Below are 25510 nucleotides of genomic sequence, written 5' to 3' on the forward strand. Positions count from 1 at the left end.
CGTTTCCCCCAACTTTTATTATCACCTTGGAATTAATAACATTTATTGTAAGCCATTTCTTATCGTGACGCTCCTTGTTTTTTGCTTGTTTTTATTTTAAGAAATAAGAAGATTCTAATCAACTGTATCCAAATCATCTGTATACACAGATTGCTAATATTGAAGATAATTAAGTTTTGCTACTTTTATAACCTTGCGTTCGTAAAAACTGTGATAATCGAAACACATCTATATTGCACACAGCATGAATTTATTATTATCATTTATATAATAATTTATATGCGAATATACTTCATATAATTACAGATAATCACTAGGACTATTAATAATTAAAATATACATAATATAATATCTTATTTACCAGATTTAAAAGTACCATCATAAAGATTGATTAAATGGTGAAGGAAATTCATGTAAAACAGAATTGAATGGGATTATCGACCTGCGAATCGAGGATATGATAATGGGCTGTCAGTATTCACAAACAGAAATCAAGTCGAGGCCGACAATAACTGAGGATGTAGAGGTAATGGCGGATGGTTCTATACCCGAGCCGCCTCCACCAGCTCCTACCGATCCAAGACTACCATTAGATGCTAGACAAGTATTTAAATTGAAAAAGTCTTGGAAAGGAATTAAAAGATGCATCGAATCAACCGGAGTAGAGATGTTTATCAGGTTAGTCTAATTATGTATACATTTTTTTTTATCAACTCTTGTATTTTAGGCACGTTCCCCCCTTATACAATAAATAGTTAACATATTTTGTTATAATAAGTTATGAAACGGTGCAATACATTTCTTAATCTTTTAATTAAATAATTAAATTAGTATTACAGTCGTTAGTTGTATAATATGTATACGTATTTTTAGTTGTACTTTGAAGGAAATATGAATTTTATTATATTAGTCAGATTTATATCTTACACACATCTAAAGTGTATAACTCACCAACACATGTATAGGAAAACACTTGGTTTACATATTTTCTATTGTTAAATTCGCACCCTTCTCATAAAATGACAACATAACTAAACTATACGTACGTACGTGTGTATTTTTTCATCACTTCCCTCATCATATTAAATTATCATTACTGAACAAACCATTTTCACATTGTTTATGAGGATAATTGTATATTTGTATTTGCAATGGTTTAAAAAGTGTTAGCATTCAGTCAATTAAGCTGACGACATCAACAGAACATAGATGTGTTAAATTATTGATCAAGTGATGTGACACTTTAACACACTGGAAAATAAGCTAGTTTCACACCAAATAAACAGAAATTGATCTTAGAAAAAACAACCATATAATCAATTTAAGTATCCTAAAGAAAATCGATTAATGTAATCGCTTTGCTTTTTATACTTAACATTGCATCGCAGGTATTACTCTCCTGATTTTATTTTTATTTTAATATCAGAATCTTGTTGCGTTATTTTTATTGTATAAAGCAAATCCTATGAATAGAAATCAATCGATGACCGTATGTTGACTCCCTTAATGTCTTTTCTGGGTTAATTGTGTTCTTTGTTTGGTGCTTTATTAAAGCATTTCCCACATTCATACGTAATACGGACAGAAATAGACTTAATTTTTAGGGACATACGTGATTAGAAAGAGATATGACAGAGGCATAGATATAGCCGGGGAACAACAAACGATAAAAATATGAAATGACTTATTTATTTTTATAGTAGTCAATAAGTTTTTTTTACATAAGATCTAAAGACATAGAAACCTAACTATATTGTAAGTTTTAAATTGTCAGGGTTATTGCAAGTTGTGAAACAGTTCAACAAATATTACAGAAAATTGGACAAATAACATCATTATACCTAAACAAATGAGCCTTCCTTAAGGATGATGTTAAACAAAACTGCACATACATCTCTTAACAAAAGCTTATTGTACGTTTAATCCAATTTATTTTCGTAATTGAGGAAGGTCTCTATACCTGGTCTCTGGTTTTCAGCATGAAGTTTGAAGCGATACATAGTTCATACTGTATTTTTAGCAAATATAGAGACCTTCCTCAATTATTAAAAGAAAGAGGATTAAATGTACTATAAACTTGTTACGAGATGTACGTGCAGTTATACAGTGCACTTTTTCAACCTCCTGCTTCCCGGACAGTTGGTTTAAATGTAAACGGGAATCCACAGTTTGCATCCTGGGCAACTGAGGAAATTTTAAACAGGAAATATTTGGAATAAACAAGAATTAAATTTTAAAAAAAGCACAAAAAGAAAGAGACCTATGACAATTTACTAGTTTTAAGAACAATAGATTACACATGGATGAACTGTGGGTAATGTTGACTTAATCACTTGCTTAAGCGAGGGCAACTATGCTGGATATATATGACCAGACGTTTCGTTTGTATCATTAGCAACACGGAACCACGAAAGATATATTGCAAGGGACCGTAAAGAAATACAAAGCGTATGACTTTCACTGAACTAAGCAACACATTTCATGTTTCGTTCTGAACGGACGTGCATGACCCTTTATTTAGGCATTCCTCACATTGTCAAATGGAATGTGTCGATTTCTATACCACAGTCATCGAGTACTAGCAATTATATAGTAGTTTTCGGTGTGCGGTTTTCCAAGCTTGTTACAAAATTGAGGTTACTATGACCAACCTTCAAACATCAATAACTTTGATTAAATAGTACGCCTATGTTCAGATCCGGTATACAAAATGTAATACTGGAATCATCTTACTCAATACAAGTTTTGTTATTAGGGGTAAAAGTCATCCTGCAATAGAAATCATTCTGAGCCACGTTTTACGATTCACAGATTTGAATTATGTTTTAGATATTAGATTCTGAGTGACCACAACGTTTAGGTCCATTTCACACTAAAATTAAATGTAAGTCTTGTCTCAAAGTTATGGTCCATCTCATAACCTTTTAATCGTAGATTATGCATGAAAACATCACATAGTCAAAGTTCAAACCTCTTTATATAGTTCAGCGGCTACAAGCATATTTCAGACGAATTGTGCACATCCTGTTACAAGCATGAAATTTGGCATAGACCTTTCTCAACTATTACTCTTTTATTTCAGATAGGGAGGCATTTGAAAAAAAATGTCTCACTTCCGGTAAAATCCAAAATGGCGGACGTCATACTTAAATCAGGCAAATATCGAAGGCTAGCGTGTAAAAATGTGTTATTATCATGCTACTATCATAATATTCGGTATATACCTTTGTTTTTACTACTTTTGGATAAATTAGATAGATAAGATGTCTTCAGAAACCCCACTTCCGGTTAAAATCCAACATGGCGGACATTGTACTTAAATGAGCTTATTTTTTTAGGGAGGGTAATTGAAATGTGTTTTAACGTATTGCTACTATCGTTACATTGTGAAGGATTCTTTCTTTGGTGCTTCTGATGGCTAGAATGTATAAGACATATGCCTTAAAAACCCTTACTTCCGGTTATAACCAAAATGGCAGACATAGAAATATCATTTTTTTATTCAAATTTTCAACTTTTTTCAAAATGTAAAGAAAACGATTTTATTTTGTGCTGGTCATTAAACTTTTGGCTTAAAGTTATCCCCAAAACCACTTATTCTAGCATGTTGTAAATGTTTAGATATAAAGTTAACACTTCCGGTAAAAAATAAATTTCAAAGATGAGTCCTCAATCTATTTCTTCGATGTAGAGTTTTGGATAGATTGATTAAAACAAAATAGAATCACCATAATACTAAAAAATATTTGAACTTACTACTATTTGGCCAGGAATACATTTTTATTCACAGTCACCATGACATGCACACATCGCAGTGCACGGGATACCCGATTTTCAACATTAAAAATAACCGCGGTATCCTTTCTTACATCCACAATGTACAAGATTCTTACAAAATGATGAGGTCTCAAAAAGAGTTTTTAAAAAGCTATCCTCTTTGTCTTCGCCTTGAATGGGTAGCATAAGAGCCAATCCCAAGCTCGTCTCCCTAAACACCTACCTAAGTATATTGCATGATTTACATGCAGGAAAAGACATGACCAAGTTGAGGGATAGCATCAAAAAGCCTTCCCTTTTGCGCAAATAGTTATTTTCTTGCTTCGTTAACAATGTTATACCCATCCGTTAAGTTTGTGCGATCTTACAGTAAAACCCCGGTTATTTAGTCTGATTAATCATCATTCTTTATGTTAAAGTCACATCTTCAAATGCAATCAATGTTTCCCACATAGTCTTTTTTCCCTTTCAAACAAAGAGAGAACCATATCACAACAGGTAAAGGCATGGATAACAATACGTGCATGTGTCAGATCACTCATTGCCTAGCGCATTTGAAAGGCCATTGATAGATATTAATCCAAAGTCTTTTCCGCTCCCAAACACAATCCATAGTTCGTCTACCCCTATTTGACAGAATAGCGAAACAGTAGTGACAGCATCATCATTAACGACTGTTCGAATCATGACTCGTTTAAGTTCGTGTTTGACTGCATCAGACACATGCACCATGATTTTAGTGTCTGCCTCTAAATGTGAACTTGGTGCTGAACTTGAAATAAATCACGTGGTTGATTGGATAGAATATCCTGACCATTTGTTGCTATAACGACCATACGCATCCAAGACTTCATCCACTCGTATTTCAGTTTCAAGGTATTTTATTAAGGCAAGGACATAATACCCAATCAGCATACTCGTTAGGCCGCAATTCACAATCGGAGAGCTGATTTCCAACATTTACAAAGACTGTGGTATTGTTTCTCACATCGTTAAATTCCAAAAACACATATTTTCTTGCCTTGTTAACCAAATCTGTTTCTTTTTTCGATCTTACAACAAAACCACGTATCGTTTTCAATGACATTAAACTTATCAAATCCATATTGTGATGTTGACTGGTCAATCATCATTCTAAATGCTATAGGCACATCTTCAAAATCCATTTATGTCACCAACGCAGTTTCTTTTCCAGCAAACGTGTTATCTTTTAATGCCTAGTGCATTTGAAAGGTCATTGATTGATATATATCTTATACTTGTTCCCTTCCAAATGCAAACCAAAGTTTGTCTGCCCCTATGTCACGGAATAGCGAAACAGCAATGACATCAGTATCTGTTTGAGTCGTGACTCATTTAAGTCTGTGTTTCACCGCATCAGACACATCGATATTGATTCTAGTGTCAGCCTCTTCGTGTAAACATGGTGCTAAACTTTAAACATCATCAAGTGTTGGATAACACTGAACATCCTGAGCATTTGTTGCTTCAACTACCTTGTACTCAAAATTGTATTGAGCAAGCTGCTGTGAAGGAAAACTTAAAAGTTCTTTCTTACTGTCGTCATCTCTCAGAAAACTTTGCCAATTTTGAGGATGTTTTTAATCCTGGATTCGTCTGTGTATTCCCTTTCCCCTAAATGTTGCTCTTGCTTCTTTTAGCAGCTTTAAAACTACCAGTATTGCTTATGTTCGCATCCGACACTACATCCACTGTTTTTACAGTTTAAAAGTGTTTCCGAACGAGTATGATGATTGGGAATTATGTCCTTACCTTTATAAAATACCTTGAAACTGTAACAAGAGTGGATGAAGTCTTTGATGAGTATGGTAGCTGTAGCAACAAATGCTCAGGATATTCTATCTTACCCACCACGTGATGTATTTTAAGTGTAGCACCATGTTCACATAAAGAGACTGACACTTAAATCATGGTGCATGTGTCTGATGCAGTGAAACACGAACTTAAACGAGTCATGATTAACAGTCACTGATGATGCTGTCAATACTATTTCGCTATTCCGTGACATAGGGGCAGACAAACTATGGATTGTGTTTGGGGATGCAAAAATCTTTGGATTAATATCTATCAATGGCCTTTCAAATGCACTAGGCAATGAGTGATCACACACACTTATTTCTGACCCATACCTTTACCGGTTGTGATACGGTTCTCTCTTTGCTTTAAAAGGAAAAAAAAGACTGTGTGGGAGACATTGATGGTATTTGAGGATGTGACTTTAACATAAAGAATGATGATTGATCAGCCTTAATCACCGGGGTTTTACTGTAAGATCGCACAAACTTATCAGATGGAGCTAACATGATTAACGAAGCAAGAAAGTCAATTTTTGCACAAAATGGAAAGCTCATTATAAGTGAGGCTATTCCCACGACTTGGCCTAGTCTTTTCAAGCATGTAAAACGTGCAATATTCTTATGCAGGTGTTTGGTGAGACGAGCTTGGGAATGACTTTTATGCTACCCATTCAAGGCGAAGACAAAGAGGATAGCTTTTTAAAAACTCTTTTTGAGACCTCATCATTTTGTAAGAATCTTGTACATTGTGGATGTAAGAAAGGATACCGCGGTTATTTTTAATGTTGAAAATCGGGTATCCCGTGCACTGCGATGTGTGCATGTCATGGTGACTGTGAATAAAAATGTATTCTTGGCCAAATAGGAGTAATTTTAAATATTTTTTAATACTATAGTGATTTTGTTTTGTTTTAATCAATCCATCCATAACTCTATATCGAAGAAATAGATTGAGGACTCATCTTTGAAATTTACGTCATATTTTTACCGGAAGTGTCAACTTTATATGTAAACATTTACAACATGCTAGAATAAGTGGTTTTGGGGATAACTTTAAGCCAAAAGTTTAATGACCAGCACAAAATAAAATTATTTTCTTTACATTTTGAAAAAAGTTGAAAATTTGAATAAGAAAATGATATTTCTATGTCTGCCATTTTGGTTATAACCGGAAGTAAGGATTTTTAAGACATATGTCTTATACATTCTAGCCATCAGAAGCACCAAAGAAAGGTTCCTACACAATGTATTGATAGTAGAAATATGTGAAAACACATTTCAATTACCCTCTCTAAAAAATGAGCTTATCTAAGTACAATGTCCGCCATGTTGGATTTTAACCGGAAGTGGGGTTTCTGAAGACATCTTATCTATTTAATTTATCCAAAAGTAGTAAAAAACAAAGGTCTGTACCAAATATTATGATAGTAGCATGATAATAACACATTTTTACACGCTAGCCTTCGATATTGGGCTGATTTAAGTATGACGTCCGCCATTTTGGATTTTACCGGAAATGAGACATTTTTTTCAAATGCCTCCCTATCTGAAATAAAAGAGTAATAGTTGAGGAAGGTCTATGCCAAATTTCATGCTTGTAACAGGATGTGCACAATTTTTCACAAAGCCGCCGGACTAATATGAATAATTTCCCATATGGTCTCGCAGCATTGCGTGCGCCTCTTGTGAGTAAGGGAGGTCATGGGTTCGGTGTCCTTAACAGTTAAACAAACGAGTGGTATTCTTTTTTCTCTCTCAGTCAAGCAAGTGGCTGTTAAGAATTTGTTGAAAGACCAGTCAGAATAAAATATCTGGCTTTGATGACTGTTTTCTCATGGATTTTAACGCCGGGTCTATCCATTAAAATATCAACTTCATATGTCCTTTGAGTGTGCAACGAGGAATTCAAGAGCACATGACATGTCACCAAAATATGTATGTTATAGTTGCTACTGATCGTCAATCATTCGTCTATCATTGTCGTAACAACTATCATATGTGTACAATGATATATTCATGCGAGTCTGGTTTTTGTAGCGAACCATAATGCATTTACAGCATCGAAGCAAGGAAGTATAGAATCTTTATAATACATGCACTCTTATTGCCAACATCAAATGTACAGGTGAATAAACTTACAGAAACTGACAAATGCTACACTAATGAAATCAGAAATATCAGTAAAAAGTATCAGCTTTACATCCACTCTGTTACCTTTGATAATTAACATTTTTTCGGAATTGTTATTTTGTTTCGATTTTCGGTATATATAATATATGTGTTAAGATACATATATTTAAAATATGCTATATCATTTTTGTTAGTTCGGAGAGTTCTGTATCGATTTAACATTAAAATGTTGCTTTAATACACTACTTTGATATGCACCAAAGTTTAAGTGCATATTTGAAGTGTTTGAAGTCCATTTTATATCTATTAATGAACAAGATTGGGAAAGATGTGCAAGTAGGTTGCTAATATGGATACCATTGGAATAATTCGTTATCGTATCAAAACGTACTTCATCAGTTAAAACTACCAGTACTCATACATCATTGGCTTTCAAATATTTAGCTTTGAGCTATTCGGATTACTAAGGTAAATTGAAAAGAATTGCTTCGGTCGGTGGATTGAAACCTCTGCTTGTTGACTGTATCATCAGTCAAGTATGGATTTGGCTATTGTTGTGTGTCGCGTGTTTCGTCTAAAAGTCTTTCTTAATTGTAAATTATTTGGCTTTGCTCGTTTCTGATGAAGATAAATCTGGTAATCAGTTTGGACGCTTGAAATTATTTAAGATTAGTTATTGTTTTTGAAGATTATATTATCCTTTTTTTAAAGAAATAATACTTGGTGTGAAATAAAGTTACATTACAAAGTTTTATTCCAGAACATGGTAGGTTTCAAGTGAAAAAAAACCAATTAAACGTTTTAGGGAAAAATCATTTTCATTTTATCATTGGGAGACACACGTTTATTAACTTTATTTACAAACGCATTTTTATCGTAATAATAGGTACACAGTAACAGTAATATCAATATAATTGTAATAAGCTTTCTGATATTCCCCTCATAGCAAAAAGCATTTAATTACAGTATAAAAACCTTTTATTCAATCAAATGATATACGATTTAATTATGACAAGAACTATATGTTGCAGCATCTGTTAGATATTTCAATATGCTTCCGGATATTCTGGTTCTGTTATAAAAGTGAAATCAAATGCTGTCTCGCGTACCATCTGTAAATAATGTTTATCTGGTTTAATAGTAAATATTTCATGTACGATAAACCTTAACAGACTTTGATAAGCCAAGCGCAAGTGCTTCTTTTCAAAATTAACATCTTAGCCAATGTCTGTTCTATGCTCAATAAAAAAATATCATGTAAACTATTTTCTACCCTATTACATAAATATTTGATTAAAACAGAATTTTATTTATAAGAAATCAATTGATTGCCAAGGCTATGCAATTAACCTTTCATCTACTTGAGTCTTTGGCTAAGTATACAATCGAAGTGCATGTCTAAAATCCATAACACGTTTAATTTTCATTTCTAAGAAATCAACACAGCAATTTAGTGTAAAAACACATGAAATGTCATAACATTAGTGTAGTAGAATAAGTATTCCTAAGTCAAACAACAGGTATAAAAGATTCCAGATCAATTGTAAATAATTAATTAGACTATAAGACTATAAAAAAATTGCGATTTTCATAGGAAATATAGCCCCCTCCCCCCTAAAAAAACCCCACAAAAATCAAAAAAAATCACAAGCAACGAGACAGATGTACGGACATACAAACAAACCCATAACAATGCACAATGTTGACTTATTTGTTTCTGTCGTTAAAATTATACCTCTTTGCGTCAATGTGATTCCCGTCGTTTAATGCTAATATAAAAAAGAAGATGTGGTATTATTGCCAATGAGACAACTATCCACAAAAAAACAAAAATGACACAAACATAAACATCTATAATAGGTAACCGTACGGCCTTCACACTATGTATACCAAATTAATAAAATCAAAAATGGCTTCAAATGGACGAAAACATATGAACCACATAGAGAAGTAATGTAAAGAAGCATATCTACGACCAATTCACGCCTTCATATTGCTGTTATCTCCTTATGAATAGATAAATAAATACATCAAGAGCGATACAAAATTGAAAGCCATAATTGGTGACAATCGTCTGTTGGAAAATCTATCCATTAAATTCAACGAAGACTTTATCGATCACAAGAATTCATATCTCTACAAGAGGCGAAGATACATTTGTACATGTATCAGGGGCACATTCAAACTCATAAGTCAAAAATAAACTGTAATCGCCAATGCTAAAAAAAAAAAGAACAACAGACATACAACAGTATACAAAACCCAACATAGAAAACCAAAGAAGAAGCAACGATTCTAAACGAACCTCGTGAAAAACTAGGATGTTAAAATTTCAATAAGTTAGGTTCATGACATACATGTACAAATCTTTCAAATATGCGAATTACATTTCTTCTAAATTCTTTAATAGATAAAAGAAAACCCGTTCATGTATTTCTTCAATGGTTAATTGTTAGTTCCAAAGCAAATAATCATGGGAATATTCAACAGCAAATAGAAAAGAAAAAAAATTCCTAGTTTAATTTAAATAAACCATTAATGGAGAGTATAGAACAGAAAGATTTTCTTAAAAGCCTTAATTAATGAAGACAATCAATAAGACAGTATGATGCATCAGTTTATTATAGATTTATCTTTACGTCATTACTCGTTTGAATTTTTAATAAGATTTACACAGAACTGGTACATTATATTTTGTTATGTTGACCTTCAAAGATGAAAAGATGTCTAAAAAGTAAAATTACAAAAATACCGAACTCCAAGGTAAATTCAAACCGGAAAGTCAAAATCAAAGGCCCAATCACGTCAAACGAATTGAAAACAACTGTCACCTTTCATACTTGGTACAGGCATTGTCTAAGTTATTAAGATAGAATTATCATGTATTGAAGTTTAGTGTGATGTCATTTATCAATGAACTAGTACACAATTGTATTTAGGGGCCAGCTTAGGACCCACTCCGGGTGCGGGATTTTCACGCTGCGTTGAAGACCCATTTGTGGCCTTCAACTGTTGCCTGCACTTTGGTCGGGTTGTTGTCTCTTTGACATATAATTGTAATTTTAAATATCTCATTATATAAAAAAGAAGATGTGGTATGATTGCCAATGAGCCAACTATCCACAAAATATGGTTATTATGCTTGGTTTTCTATTTGAAACCGATCACCATTTACAACTTGTACGTTGCTTTAACTGTTGTCCTTTTGAACTCGTTGACAGTTTTCAGTAACTACCAATTTTAGCACAATTTAATCGATTAGGGAATTGTAAACGTGCTAAATGTGATTTCACAATATAGTTTTTCAGCAAATGATTTATTGCTACATTGTGGCTGTTTTATATTTCATTTAATCTGTGAAAATATTGGCACTTCACACCTTCCGTTACGACTAGCATAATTAATCAAACTTTAAATGCATGTAGACTATGATGTTATAGGAGACAAAATGTACATGCAAAGATTGATTAACGTATTGAAGCAGGTTTATTTGTACAATTTCGAAATTAGTATGGCGTTCATTATCACTGCACTAGTATATATTTGTTTAGGGGCCAGCTGAAGGACGGCTCCGGGTGCGGGCATTTCTCGCTACATTGAAGACCTTTTGCTGCTGGTTTTTTTTATGGTCGGGTTGTTGTCTCTTTGACACATTCCCCATTTCCCATTTTCAATTTTATTAATTTCAAGTGGCTAAATTGATATCCCCGAGGGTATCACCAGCCCAGTAGTCAGTACTTCGGTACTGGCATGAAAATACAGATTTTTGTGTTATTAAAATTTGCTGTTACAAAATATTAGAAATTATTATAAATTACGCAATGTATCTCCCGAATGCAAAGCTCTGATTCCTTTTACGGATTTGGCTATATCTTTTGGACCTTTTGGATAAAAGCTCTTCATCTTTTATATAAGCTTTGGATTTCAAATAGTTTGGCCACGAGCATCCCTGAAGAGACATGTATTGTCGAAATACGCATCTGGTGCAGGAAAACGGTACCGTTAATGTTTATATGCATATTCAGAAATATTAACATTGAACAAATTTGGAATTAAGTTTTTGTATGTGTCGTTTACAAAAAAATGAAATAACAAAAATACTTAACTCCAAGAAAAATTTAAAACGAAAAGTCCTTATATATTACACGTAAAATATTCGTATGATACAGTGTTTAATCAAATGGCAAAATCAAAAGCTTTAAGAATTGGTAAACAAATGTCATATTTTCCTGACTTGGTACAGGAATTTCCTTATTGAGAAAGATGTGGATGGAACTTGATTTTATAGCTAGCGACGTATTTGATGGGGATGGGAGTTGGCAAAGTTTAACTTAAGGTACTTATCGCCTCCCATAAAGAGCTTCCTTAAAGTGAAGAAGAATGGCATTAATAAAATGTGTTTCTCGGTTCAAACACCCGAGTTCGACCAGTCCACACGACTGAATTTATCATGACATATTTTTGCAAAACAGATGAAAGTATGCGGATATGATTATCAAGAGTAAACCCAAAACAAGAGAAATCAATGGTACTAACTGTTGCTGCAATTATACGTTGAAATATGAGGATGTTCTTAAATGAACTGTCCTTGGCAGTTTAATGTTTTGGTTTGGGCGTTCCTAATCGAGGTAAAGCTCTAAGGACGAATGCATTTAAAAAAAAAGATTTATACTTATTCAGTGACATATCCAAGACTACTAACGTTCATTTGAAGCGGCAGTAAATCTATATAAAAATAATTATATATAAATATTTAATTATGATTGAGTCACTTTGTTCGATTTTAGTAATCAGTTTGATAGAAAATGATTGAAAAAACCATCTCATTATACTAGCCGTATATACAAATTCAGTTTGTTTGTACATGACCATAAAAAAAATGCGTTGAACTTGTACACTGTAAATTTAGATTAATTACTATAATCAAAACTATTCTCTCGTGCTATAAATGTTACAAAGTATGTCTTTCGTGGTTTAAAACGGTACCAGGATAACGTTAATTATTTTCAATAAAATTTAATTAAAGTACTTCAAAGTAAACCAAATGATAAAACATAAACAATCTTGGTTAACCAATTTCAGGGAGAAAAGATGATTCTAAACATTTGTCGCTTCGACTGTTGATTATTAACATCTGTCGCTTCGAAAAAATTGTAATAGATTTTATTTTTTAAATTAGATATTATCCAATGCTATAACATACATGTTTTTATATTACGTACTTTGGCCTATAATTGTCGTTTACTTATCACACATTTTAACTTTGATGGAGAGTTTTCTCATTCGCACTCATACCACATCTTCTTATTCCAATATAGTGTACTAACATAATAAAAATACAGTTACTTATCACACGCTGTTTATTATTGCCTTCAAATTGTTCAGCATATCTTAAATATTCTTTGAGTGCAGGTTGTATAAAGCACCCTCAAGACTATTTGATATGCAAAAGAAACATGAAAAAATCCAAGCTAAAGGTGTGGCCTCTATCTTAAAACTTGTTGCGCTTTCTTTTCAAAACCCACTGTAAGGTTGATGCGACAGTCGTACGATTGTTTTTCTTAAAGTGGTTTATGTTGGTACCCACGACAATGTGTTTATTGCACGACAGTCGTACGATTGTGGTAAGACACTATCACGACAGCCACAAGACAGTGACACAACAAAAAATCGTAGGGCAAGAAGGTGCATGTCCAATTTTCGTCACGCGACACACGACAGCGTCACGATGCTCAAAATATCGACGACGATCACAGATGACCTGCGATTTGAACAAACTTCTTGTTGAGGCGCTGCATAGATATGTTGTGGGTTCATTGTGACCAGGGCTTAAGTTTTCCGAATGATAAATCAAATTGGGTAATTGTTTGTTTGAATATAATATCTACTGAGAGTTTTTTTCCGTTAACGTGGATAACCTACAGTCTTCAAATCTAGACAATTTATGAAATTTATAAGTATGTTTTTATCACCAATGAGGGCGTTCTCGTGTCAAAATGTCTTTCAAAATGCAATTTATAAAAGGGGATTACTGTGCATGTTGGATTCAAAACATTACACATAACATATCAATTTCACCATAACATATGATATATAACACTATACATGTATAAAAAAATCCACGAAGTCAAAATTGAAAGTTGAGACATTTCAATTAGACAATCGATTCATACAGCATAGAATATAGATGCTTTTTTTGTGACTACAACAGATTAATCAATTTCAATAAAAAATTGACAACAAAATTCATTTTTATTATTGATTATCCAGATCACGCTCAGACATATTGAACAGCTCAAGATAGAATGTTAGTTAGATAAAAAGATCATAAAATACCTTCCAATTGGGGAAAATCCTGCCAATTATTATTTTTTAATTTGATATCGCTAAAAATCTAGATGTGAGTAAAAAAATCACGATAATTGCGTTCGTCGAACTGAGATAAAAAAATATTTATATAATGGTATGATTATATTAAACAAATAAGTTAACTAAGCATAATGTTTTCATGGTATACAAACATCTTAAATAATAACCTTATCAGCACCGTATTTTATAATTAAATTGGCAGCTGTTCGTGAATTTCGGGTGCAGCATCACTGACAAAATTTGAGTATACAAAGCGGGAGGAAAACATAAATCAAGAGAATAATAAATATGTAAATAGATACCAAGATATATATCTGAAACCGTTCGACCAACTGATATTAGTTTCAAAAGTTGGTAGTGTTTGCTGTTATGACTTGGTATACTTCGGTTAATTACTGGTAATAAAGTTCACATTTAAAGATTTTTCACTCATAAGAACTAGTTTTTGGGGCTATTCATATTTTGCTGTTCAGTGTGAGCCAAGGTTCCGTGTTGAAGACCGTACTTTGACCTTCAATGTTTACAAATGGTGAGTTGAATGGAGAGTTGTCTCATTGGCACTCGTACCATATCCTCTTATATCTAGTTAACAATGGTGTAATTCTCAATACTTATTTTTGCAGTGCATAACCATGGTGTAAAGTGATTTTCAGTTACAGTACAGAAGTAGTATGAATCAAAATGAAAGTATAATTTTCTAATTATCAGCAGGACACCTGTAATCGACACTTTTTTACGTCATAATTGTTCGACAAACAGCATATAGATTGTTAGCAACAGGCTTTGTTGATCAACCACTTCACTTATAACTTGCGTATCTATATATGAAGTATTCATAATAGACTGGAAATATTGACCGATCTGCCTCTGTCTAAAACATACGATTATTATGTTTACATTAAGTTAATGGTTATGATATTTTATATGATAATTGTTGATAAAACTGATAGATATTAATAATTTAATACCCATTCTTGACTTTCTAATCAAGATTGTCATGTTTCTCTAATGCTAAATGCAATATTTGCAATATAATGCAATAAATGAAGTTTCCCTCTTGTTTGCAAAACATTACACTATAGCATCAAAGATTACCAAAGAACATAATGTTTGGTATTATCTTTGAACTTGACGTAGGCCTTCAACGATCGATACAGTTTGTTCCGACATGCATCTACTTAATATATCCATGATAGCTACCGATGACATCATACGTCGTTTTAAAGCAGTTTTTATTACTAGCAATTGAATGACTGCCATTGACAACATGTCTGACATTAATGTTGGTTCCAGTTCAGACAGGAAATTTACGCACGCAACTAATTTCCTTTTGTGGAAAATGAGAACAAGAATCGTTATTATCAAGGAAATATGGTATTCGTCGAACACGCGAGTAATACGCTATAAAATAACTTTACAACGTGTACTTTTGTGTCAAGAGATAAGGCAGTTTTAGAGAAGTGAGACAATTTATATAAAACGCTTTGGGTAATTGGTATCCATTTCTTCTATACTAAAAAATGTTTACATTTATATATAATTATATTTCTTTTTAATACGTATGTAAAAAATACAATAAGGCAACAAGTAGATGTATAGACCACAATTCAAAACATATACAATGGAGTCAAACCTTAAAAGATTTAACAGGTGCTATTAGTGGAAAAATAACTTCTTTCTTTGAATTGACAATGATTGCAAATATTCTTGCCGAATGTCGAGGTTCTCTCCAGAACTCCGGTTTTATCAACTCAATTTTTTTTTCCGTCATGGAATATCAAAAGTAGCAAAAAGGGCAAAAAACCCACAAACGAGCAAACACAACTTCTTTCTCTTCAAAAACAAACACTTTTACATTGGAATTTTGATGAGGTTTCTGCTGCTTAATTTATACTTTTCTTGCGTAATGTGTGGTGGACTGTTGGTCTGTTAAATCATGGAAGTATAATATAAATATTTTGTTGGTCTGTTAAATCATGGAAGTATAATATAAATATTTTGTTGGTGTGTTAAATCATGGAAGTATAATATAAATATTTTGTTGGTCTGTTAAATCATGGAAGTATAATATAAATATTTTGTTGGTCTGTTTGATCATGGAAGTATGAATATTTGGTCATTTGTCTATACTTCTGTTTGTTTCCCGTCTGGAATATTTAAATGGCTCGTTTGGTATATACATTCTTACCTTTTAAGTATGTAAAGCTGCTTTCAAAACCCTGAGTGATATCAATGGTTTTTAAATAGCAATATGTTATAACAGAAACGGTACCAATTTTTCTACACCAGGTGTGCATTTCGACAATCAATGTCTCTTCAGTGAAACTCGGGACCAAATGTTAATTTCTGTGTATTTTAATGTTTTAATGATGATTTATTGGATTTTGATAATACGATGATTTGATGATATCTCTCTTATATATATCATAAGTCAAGATAAGAAATCTTGATACTATGCCAGTTTTTTTCATTAAAGCTGTCTAGCAATGAACACTTTACGATTTTTAACTTTTATATATACTTCTGATTTAAAATGACTTTAAATGTTCTAACGAACATTCACTATGCACTAAATGTGCACTTAAAGCAACTGACTCATTTCAAGATTATCGTTTAAAATGAAAAATTTAAAGTTAATGCTGATAAAAGTAAAACTATGCTTTTTTATCTAGATATTTTGTATTGAATGACATAGAGGTAGGAAAAGTAAATTTTTAGATATATAATTTGCCAGAAATTTGAATTTTAAGAGAGCTAAACAGTGAATAGTCAGAATAGCTACTGAGGTGTGAATATTCGGCAGAAAGCACGACATCACAACCAAAGACATAGCTCGAATGTTTTGTTTATAAAAGGATAATACCTTTTTTACTGTTTGGGTGTGAAGTATGGGGTTAAAGTTATAACGAAAGAGTAAAATTAACATTTTTGTTCATTGCTGTTTCATTTAAAATCATTAACACAATCTCATATGATATATGGTGAACTTGGTACTAGATAATGAAACGAAAGGTTGAATGACACGATTCTGGACTATTCATATTTTTTCCGCCCAAGAGCAATCCCCGTTTAGATATTGTTATGATAATTTTGACACTTCATTAATGGTTATTATCTGGTATCTACATAGAGTATAACTGTTAAAATATTGATAAATAGCATGAATAACAATGGTTGTATCAAAAAGGTACAGTGCAACAACCTCATAATTATGTTTAGAATATTGTTTGTATATATTATATTACATTAAATGTAAAGTGAATTGTTTAGAACCAGCTGATGCAAATTGAACTTTTATATGAAATAGTTCAGATCGCATTTGATCTTCAAGTAATAAGACAACAAACCCATAATTGCATTCTAAATGGCATAAACGACACTTATTTTATAATACAAAGCAAGCGTTTATTAAGCAGTGGTTTCAATCCAATACACCATCAGAAATCATGACTTTTGGAACAGTAAAATTCGAACTTTACTCAATCACTCAATGCTTTTAAACCCCGATAAAGTTACAAAAAGAAGCATTCAATTCTTAAATTCAAAATGAGTATAATACGTTTTTTGTCCATATTGTTTTTATAATTTGAAAACCAATTATATTATGTCATAATTATATTAGCCTTTATAGACTTCTACAAATGTTCGCTGATTCAAATTCGTCATAATGACGTATACCCTACACCTCTTCTTATATTACCGCTTTAAAAAGTTGGGGGTATACTATTTTACGTTTTTTTCGTTGCATTTTTCTCAGGAACTACACTACAAGGATTTCTGAAATTTGATATCAGGGTATATTAAGATCAGCTTTACCATGTGATGCGTTTTCAGATATATCACTCAACAATTTCTTGTTTTATGGAACACTTATATCTTTTTACACATGATAGCCAAGTAAAAAAAAATCGTCAATTTTTCTCAGGAACTACACTACAAGGATTTTTGAATTTGTTGTCAGGGTTTATATTAGTCGGTTATACAGTGTGATGCGTTTTGAGATTCATCACTCAACAACTTTTTGTTTACCGAACACTTGCATATTTTTACACTATTAAGATAACCCACTTGCGGCGGGTCTATCATCACTGAGCAGTAGCTCACAGTTTCAATTGTTATTTGTATAATGATAGGGATTTTTAAATGCTTCATTTCAGTCACACATTCTAAGATAAATTTAAAAAAAGAGAAAGAAACGCCGTAGTTAATGAAGACAGTTGATTTGATCATACACTTCCTTAGAAACGCATCACCAGTTTCCAAAACGCAGATGGTGATTGATTATCTGTGTTCTTTGAAGTAAAGTGATGAAAGGGAAGAAGTAATATATTTATTCATTGATTAATTATTCCTGTCAAAATATTTATTAATTTATAGTTATCTTGCGTTAACTTAGAAACCACTGCTTTGGAATAACTCTTTTTTTTTTTTACCTCTCTTATAAATCAAATTGTTATGTATTTCAAAGCATATGTTAGTAAATCTGTAAAACTGCGACATTTGAGAAAAAGATAACAATTAAGAGAGTGAAACCAATGATTAGCTATAGTATAAATCATAAACACATAAACTCATGGATTATTAAAGGATGACAATAAAGGAAACAAACAAAAAAGTTGTAGATGTTGTTTTATGTGTTAGTTTTTATTCTGTGGTTATCATGTCGAAATGTACTATTGCATTGTTTATTTGTGTAATTTTCTGTCCTGAATGAACTGTATTCCTGTCATGTAATGTTGTCCTTTAAGTGTTTTATTAAACATTTCCATAAAAACGCGAGGTTTGGCTAGCCACAAAACCAGGTTCAACCAACCATTTGTCTTAAAATGTCCTGTACCAAGTAGGGACATGGCAGTTGTTATCTTATAGTTTGTTTCTTTGAGTGTTGCATTATCGTTTGTTTTTTGTTCACTTCGGTTTTCTGTTGTTTCGTTGTTGTAAATTATAGTTGACGTGTTTTCCTTGGTTTTAGTTTGAAACTCGGATTTGTTTTTATCTCAATCGCTTTATGACTTTCGGACTGTCGAACAGCGGTATAGCACTGTTGCCTTTATTTATACAGAATACACTTAATCATATTTATATCTTTTGATCTAATACTTTTTTCAATTTATTTTTCAGGATGTTTAGGACAAATTCAGACTCAAAAGGCATTTTCAAACAATTCAAAGATTTAAAAAATGATGACGAACTGCGTGTGAGTGAAACATTAGAACAACATGCTACAGCAGTTATGAATATTATAGACGATGCAATAATGAATATAGAAAATGTAGACTATGTATTTGAACTATTAAATTCTAATGGAAGAAGACACAGTTCGTATGAAGGATTTTCTCCGCCGTTCTTCTGGGTAAGAATTTGGTTCATTTCATGAATACTTCCATCACGTACATGTTATAGTCATCAAGCTCTTCTGTTATCCATTAACCAATACATTGTGATGAACTAACACATCTTATAATTATAATAAATCTTCTTTTAAAAATACAGCTGCACACATAACCAATTGATGAAAATGCAAGTAGTTAACCGTTAACAGCAGATTAGCAATTTGTTGACGAACAACAAAAAAACCAACTAAACAACGTCAAATAAAATTGAAATTCATTGTCTGACGATTGGTATTCTTTTTTTTTTACCGCATATACCAAAGCGGGGCATGTTGATAATGATAATGTTATGATGTTGTTAATTTTAGGCTTCATGTTCTTACGACTACTTAATTGCAGTTTGGAAAGCAAATATTTACACCAAATATTAGAATCCTAAGAGGTTCAGATTTATAGCTAACATTCCTTCCTAAATTGAGAGTAGATGCAATAACAATGTTTAATGATGATGCTACTGCAGTATGTTGATAGTTCGACTGCTGCTTTATGTCTACATTCTATTGTCAGATCTTCATTGCTACATTTGTACACTCTCCTTGTTTATTGATTTTCTCTAAGATTCAAACATTTCTCGTCATCAAAATTAAATCAACGTATGCTCACAGTATTCTTTGTCAATCATTGGCTGATCAGGAGAAATCAATGTCTATTCCCTGGTTTCAATTATTTATTTTTGATTTTTGAAAGAATGTATTGAACGACTGGCGAAACCAAAGTGGATTAGAATACAATCCCTAGCTTTATGCTATGGAATGTTGGTTTTATTTGGAATGACTTGGAAACAATAAACAGAGAGGTAGTACCTGATCAACTTATATTGCTGTCGTGATGCCCATGAAAAGTAAAAAAGTTATGAGACACATTCGGAGACTTGATTTAGAGGATGGGGATTGTATTGATTGAATAATGTCAAACGCCACTTTCAGCAGTGTTAGTTATGCCATAGCGATTAGTTTTAATTAAGTGAATGAAGCCGTAGTGCCAAAAGATAACGGCCGAACTTCATCAGGAAAACTGGTAGTACTAACCAATGAAGAATAGAGTCTTAACACAACTGCCACATTTGGGCTCGAACTAACCACTGAAGTGGTGACAAGCTAGTGCTACAGTAATTTAAATACTTGGACGACTATGCAACTGAGGCTCAAGCTTGTAGTAAAGTAAACCAAATACAGCATACTTATGGTTAATCATAATCAAAATATCCATGATAGTCGATGACTTCGAATTTATTGAAACCCATTACTTTTTTCTTCATTTCATATGTAGATGGTTTGGATGCGTTTTGTTATTTTTGCAATGTGATTATGGACTTTCCGAATTGATTTTGAGTTCAGTATTTTTGTGATTTTACTTTTTGGTAGACATTTTGGAAATCGTATTCCAAATTGAATATTACTTCTTTATTTCTAATGGTAATGTTGTTTATAGATTTTATACATTAAGATACGACCTTTATAAACGTATTTGGTCATTGATTGTACATACAAAATGGAAACAGGAATTGCAAAACTACCTAACAGTTTAACAGACCAAATCGGCTACCATAACATTAGTAATGTATCAGAGGAAGTAAAATGTTTCTTGCGTTTGTTGCCGTGTGAACTAACTAGTCCGTAGATATACGACTTACTGTGCCAATCTAGAACAACATAGGATCCATTTGTATGTTGCATAATCGTTTTCTTGGTTTCATATGCATAAACTAGTTGAATGTTAAAAACAAAATCATCGTTACCTATTGCATAACGTTTTCCAGGGGCATAATCTTGTCATAATACTAAGGACATCTTTACATCGTTTCCCAGGGGCACAATCTATACAGAACCTTCACACTTACGAAAAGAAACAAAATATTTTTGCAGAGTTCTTGAATTTCATTTCCAGATATATTGATAATGTCCTGTCACTGTCACTTACCCACATATGCATGAGTGGTTACATTTCACATGAACTTGCGATTCAGGATAATAACACGAGTAGAAGGTCGGCTTCATACAGTTCATATATTAATAATTAAATTAGATGTATGTTTCATTATAATACGTTATTCTGATTGGCTAATTGCACATCACATGTTATTCCGTAAGCAATTGTATTAGACAATAACATTTATCATTCATGATTACACGAGGTCCCACAATAAAGTGCACAGGTAAATTAAATTAAACTTCATAAAAATCGTGTTTTTATAATCCTAGCTTAAAAATGTAGTTATAAGTATTGAATGCTTCTTTTTGCGTACATTTTTAGAATGAAGCGCTTCCGCGCTTCATACAAAATATACTTCGGTCAACGCTTTTACACCCCAATAAATTTACAAAAAGAAGCATTCAATTCTTAAATGTTTCCTTTATATTGATATCCTAGGGGACAACTCTCCACTAGTATTGGCATCGACCGTTTATACTCAGCAGCTGTGAGCATACCGGTGGTATCATATGCCTTATTGTGTTATTAGACTGAGTTTAAATTCATATGGTGTGTTGCATTTGTAGTAGGATACCCTATCTTGTCGATCTCACTGAATTCCATGGAACCTTTAAATTGATATCTGTTTCTTACTTTGGTTTATTCTTCCGAAATGTTTTACCAGATTTGAACAGCTTATAACTATTTTCGCCTTAGTATGAAGGAAGTGCCGTGACACTAAAAAAAAAACTTACCATCCTAATCCTGGTTTTGACATTAATAAAAAAAAAATTTTCTTAGATAAGTAAAATTAATATAAATGATTATGATCGAAAAGACATATAATGACTAAATGTTATTAGTTCCATTAATATTATCAGATCAGTATTAACTGTACAGAACATATCAACATAACCTGTATAAATAACTTCCTTTTTGTAAAAAAAACATTAACCCATTGGCAATAAAATTCACTCTTTAGAATTAATTACTTATAAATTGTCATTTTCATGTCTAAGTATCTTTTCAACGTGTGCTCCTTATTAAATTAGGTCCTTTTTTGTTTAATACAATATCACAAAACATAATAATTATTCACTAGAGTTGGATGGTAGGTACATTTATATTTCACTGCTCTTACAATGTAACAACCTTTTACTGAAACATTGAGGACAATGTTCTACTATTTGATCAGTTTGTAGAGGTGAATTGGGCTAAAAGTTTAAGCAACTGGTAATGAGATAGCCTTTCAAACTAGCAAATAATACACCTTCGTACCTTATAAACATATTATTGCTCATTCTTGTTATAATATTGAACCTGTCGAAATAGATTTATTCTCAGTCATACATTTTTCTCCAGTTGTCAAATTTTCAAATTTGTAAACTCTTATCGTCGAGCTAATATGACTGTCACTCTCAGCAAATTAGGGATGCTTTACCAATTCTCAACAAATACTCTCTAGCGTGAATATTTCCAATAATGCTTGACAGATATTATAAGAGAAATGCGTAGTCTAGCTGCCAATCAGCATTTTAATATCCCACAAGAGCAAAAATTCTGGATGAACACTAAATCGATAACTCAATTAAGAGATGTCATTACGTGAACTAACTAGACCAGTACACAGTTTAAAGATGTGTGTAAGTTAGGCCGGAGTTCTTAAAATCCGTTATGATAATGATTTGCATTTGTCATTTAATAATTATATTGAGTTGTAATGTAATAATAAGAAACTTTTCATGGGTGCTTTTTTTGAGAGATGATCATCGAAGTTCAATCGGTCTTCGCTCTTTGTCTATTTTGTTTTAAACCGTACAACTGCATGCAGCGAAATAAACACATTCAAATAAAAGACATCATCTAAAAAAGTGTACCCTTATGAGATGACACAACAATTGAACCGATAATATTGCAGTTTCTTTTCGTTTTTAAATGTGTTTTAAAATGGGAAAACCAAAGATAGATTACTTCCGGGGGATCTTTATCGCGAAAGATTGGAAGAAAAAAAACCATAATTATGTAATAAAATCAATTAAAATGAATGAACTTGCATCTATCTGTTTTAACATTGATTTCTAATATTTATTTAGAATAAAAATAAGATATATGAACTTTAGAATCATGAACAATGTTAAGAAAGCGACTGTTTGAAGAACTACATTCTCGACTTGCAATCCCATATCAGTTGTTTCCACCAAGTCGTAGTAAATCAAAGTAAAAAGGAAGTAAAAGCTACATTTGATGAGAACTATAATAGTGTGCCTCGAGGCTATTGCAGACGCATAAATTTAGTCGTAAGTGTACAAAATCAGATGAATATATTTCAGATAACAGTAAACAATTGTTATACATTGAGATAAAGAGAAAGATATGACATGCTTAATTTCATATGAAAAGAAATTCCAATCGACTAATACTGGTTGTTTCCGTTTAAACAGATTAAGGTTTGAATGTCAGAGTCTGTAAATTTAAAATGACAAATAAATGGAAAAAGCACAAAGCACAAATGTTTTTTTTATTCTAAAAATAAAAAAAAAAAATCTATAAAAAAAATGTATGGATTGTCATTACCTGATTCTCTTTATATCTGTTTTCTCGTAAATTCAAGTACAAAGATACAAATAAACCTACATAATATACAAAGAAACATACATAATATACAATTTACATACAATGCAAGGTAGAGACATACAGTGATTACCCATGAGCTTTTATCTATTCAAAGACCTTGTCGATAAATATTCTTTCTCAACTTCAAAAATAAAGCATGATGATCTTCAAGTGAAGATTCTAGGTGCTGACGTTGTTTACAATCTTATATACGTGTTATTATGTTCTTTTACTTGCCTCTGTGAATTAATTGCTTATACCATTTAGATCATTTTGGTAGTATCTGTTTGGAGTAGCTGGTGACCTATACATCTTATCATTGTGCTATTGTGCTATGGTAATTTGAGGTGTTATTGTCTTTTAATTTATGTTTCTGTGCTTTGTCTCTATTCCATTTGGTATGTCTTTGTTAGCAATTTTCTATAGTGAATAAAATTATAACACAATGTTGACTGGTACAACACTATTTTTGAAAAGTTTTCCTAATATGTCTGTGTGTTCTGTTTTATACTCATTTGTTGTGTTTGAGCTTTTAAATTCACATTTGACAAAGGACTTTTCGTTATGAATTTTCCTAGGAGTTCAGTATATTTGTTATTTTACTTTTCATTATTTTAATCAAGGTTTACATGTTTTTTTGTTATTCATAACGTCAGGGTTTTTTTAAATTTGGTTTGTGATGTTAACAAGATGTTACTTAAGGCAATAAAATGAAACTCTTCGCCAAACGCATACCAACTTTAAAAGTTTATAGTGATAAATGATTTTATATTCAAGAATGTCTTATTTTAATGTTGGAGAGAAGTATAGTAATTGTTGAAATCGTTCTCAGTGTATTTTTTTCAATTTGCCAAATTGATCTTTTTTCAGATAATATATAATTCTAAAATATGTGTGTTCCGTCGTGCTGCACAAACACGTAATCGTGCACCTGAAAGGGTTCTAAAACCTAAAACATATTTATTTGTGAGAAATTTATGGGATATTTATTGCAACTTTCTTACGGGTGACATTCAACCTTTTAATATCTGTGATACTATTCAGGAAAACAATGTTGAAGATGATAGCATACTTCAGGAAAGTGAAGATAGTGAAAATGACGAATCTGACGATGATATTTAATTGTGATATATTCTTTTGTATGTATTTATTTTCAGAGTGCAATTATTTGTATAAATTGAAGTTTTATTTTTTTTCTTATTATTTATATTTGAAATTGTCCTAGTACAACACATGTAAAATATGGTCAATAAGCTTTTTCTCACTTTCAAAAAGCATGATGGATGTGTCCACTTCTTGAGCAAAAGTGTCCACATTTGTCTTTCTTCAATGAAGTAATATACACAAATATGAAAAAAGTATTGAATAAAAGTACATTGTCATGGTTACAAATCAAAATGATTAATTGAAACGAACTTACATGTAAAGATATGGAAACATTAAAAATTGTAAACACACTTTATATTTTGACCTTCATTATACATTCTTTACCTAATGACA

The 25510-nt window shown here is 32.0% G+C and overlaps 1 protein-coding gene across 1 annotated transcript in view; it reads left to right on the top strand.

Moving 5' to 3' along the window:
* The first annotated feature begins 383 nt into the window (after positions 1–383).
* LOC134711959 (globin-3-like) overlaps positions 384–25510 on the top strand; it is a 30291-nt gene continuing 5164 nt past the window's right edge. The window contains exons 1-2 of the mRNA XM_063573003.1: positions 384–678; positions 19215–19446. Of these exons, the coding sequence (XP_063429073.1) occupies positions 458–678; positions 19215–19446 (453 nt within the window). The 5' untranslated portion in view covers positions 384–457. The remainder of the gene's footprint in view (positions 679–19214; positions 19447–25510) is intronic.

The sequence above is a fragment of the Mytilus trossulus genome, chromosome 3 (genome assembly GCF_036588685.1).
Source record: "Mytilus trossulus isolate FHL-02 chromosome 3, PNRI_Mtr1.1.1.hap1, whole genome shotgun sequence".
NCBI classification, from domain to species: Eukaryota; Metazoa; Mollusca; class Bivalvia; order Mytilida; family Mytilidae; genus Mytilus; species Mytilus trossulus.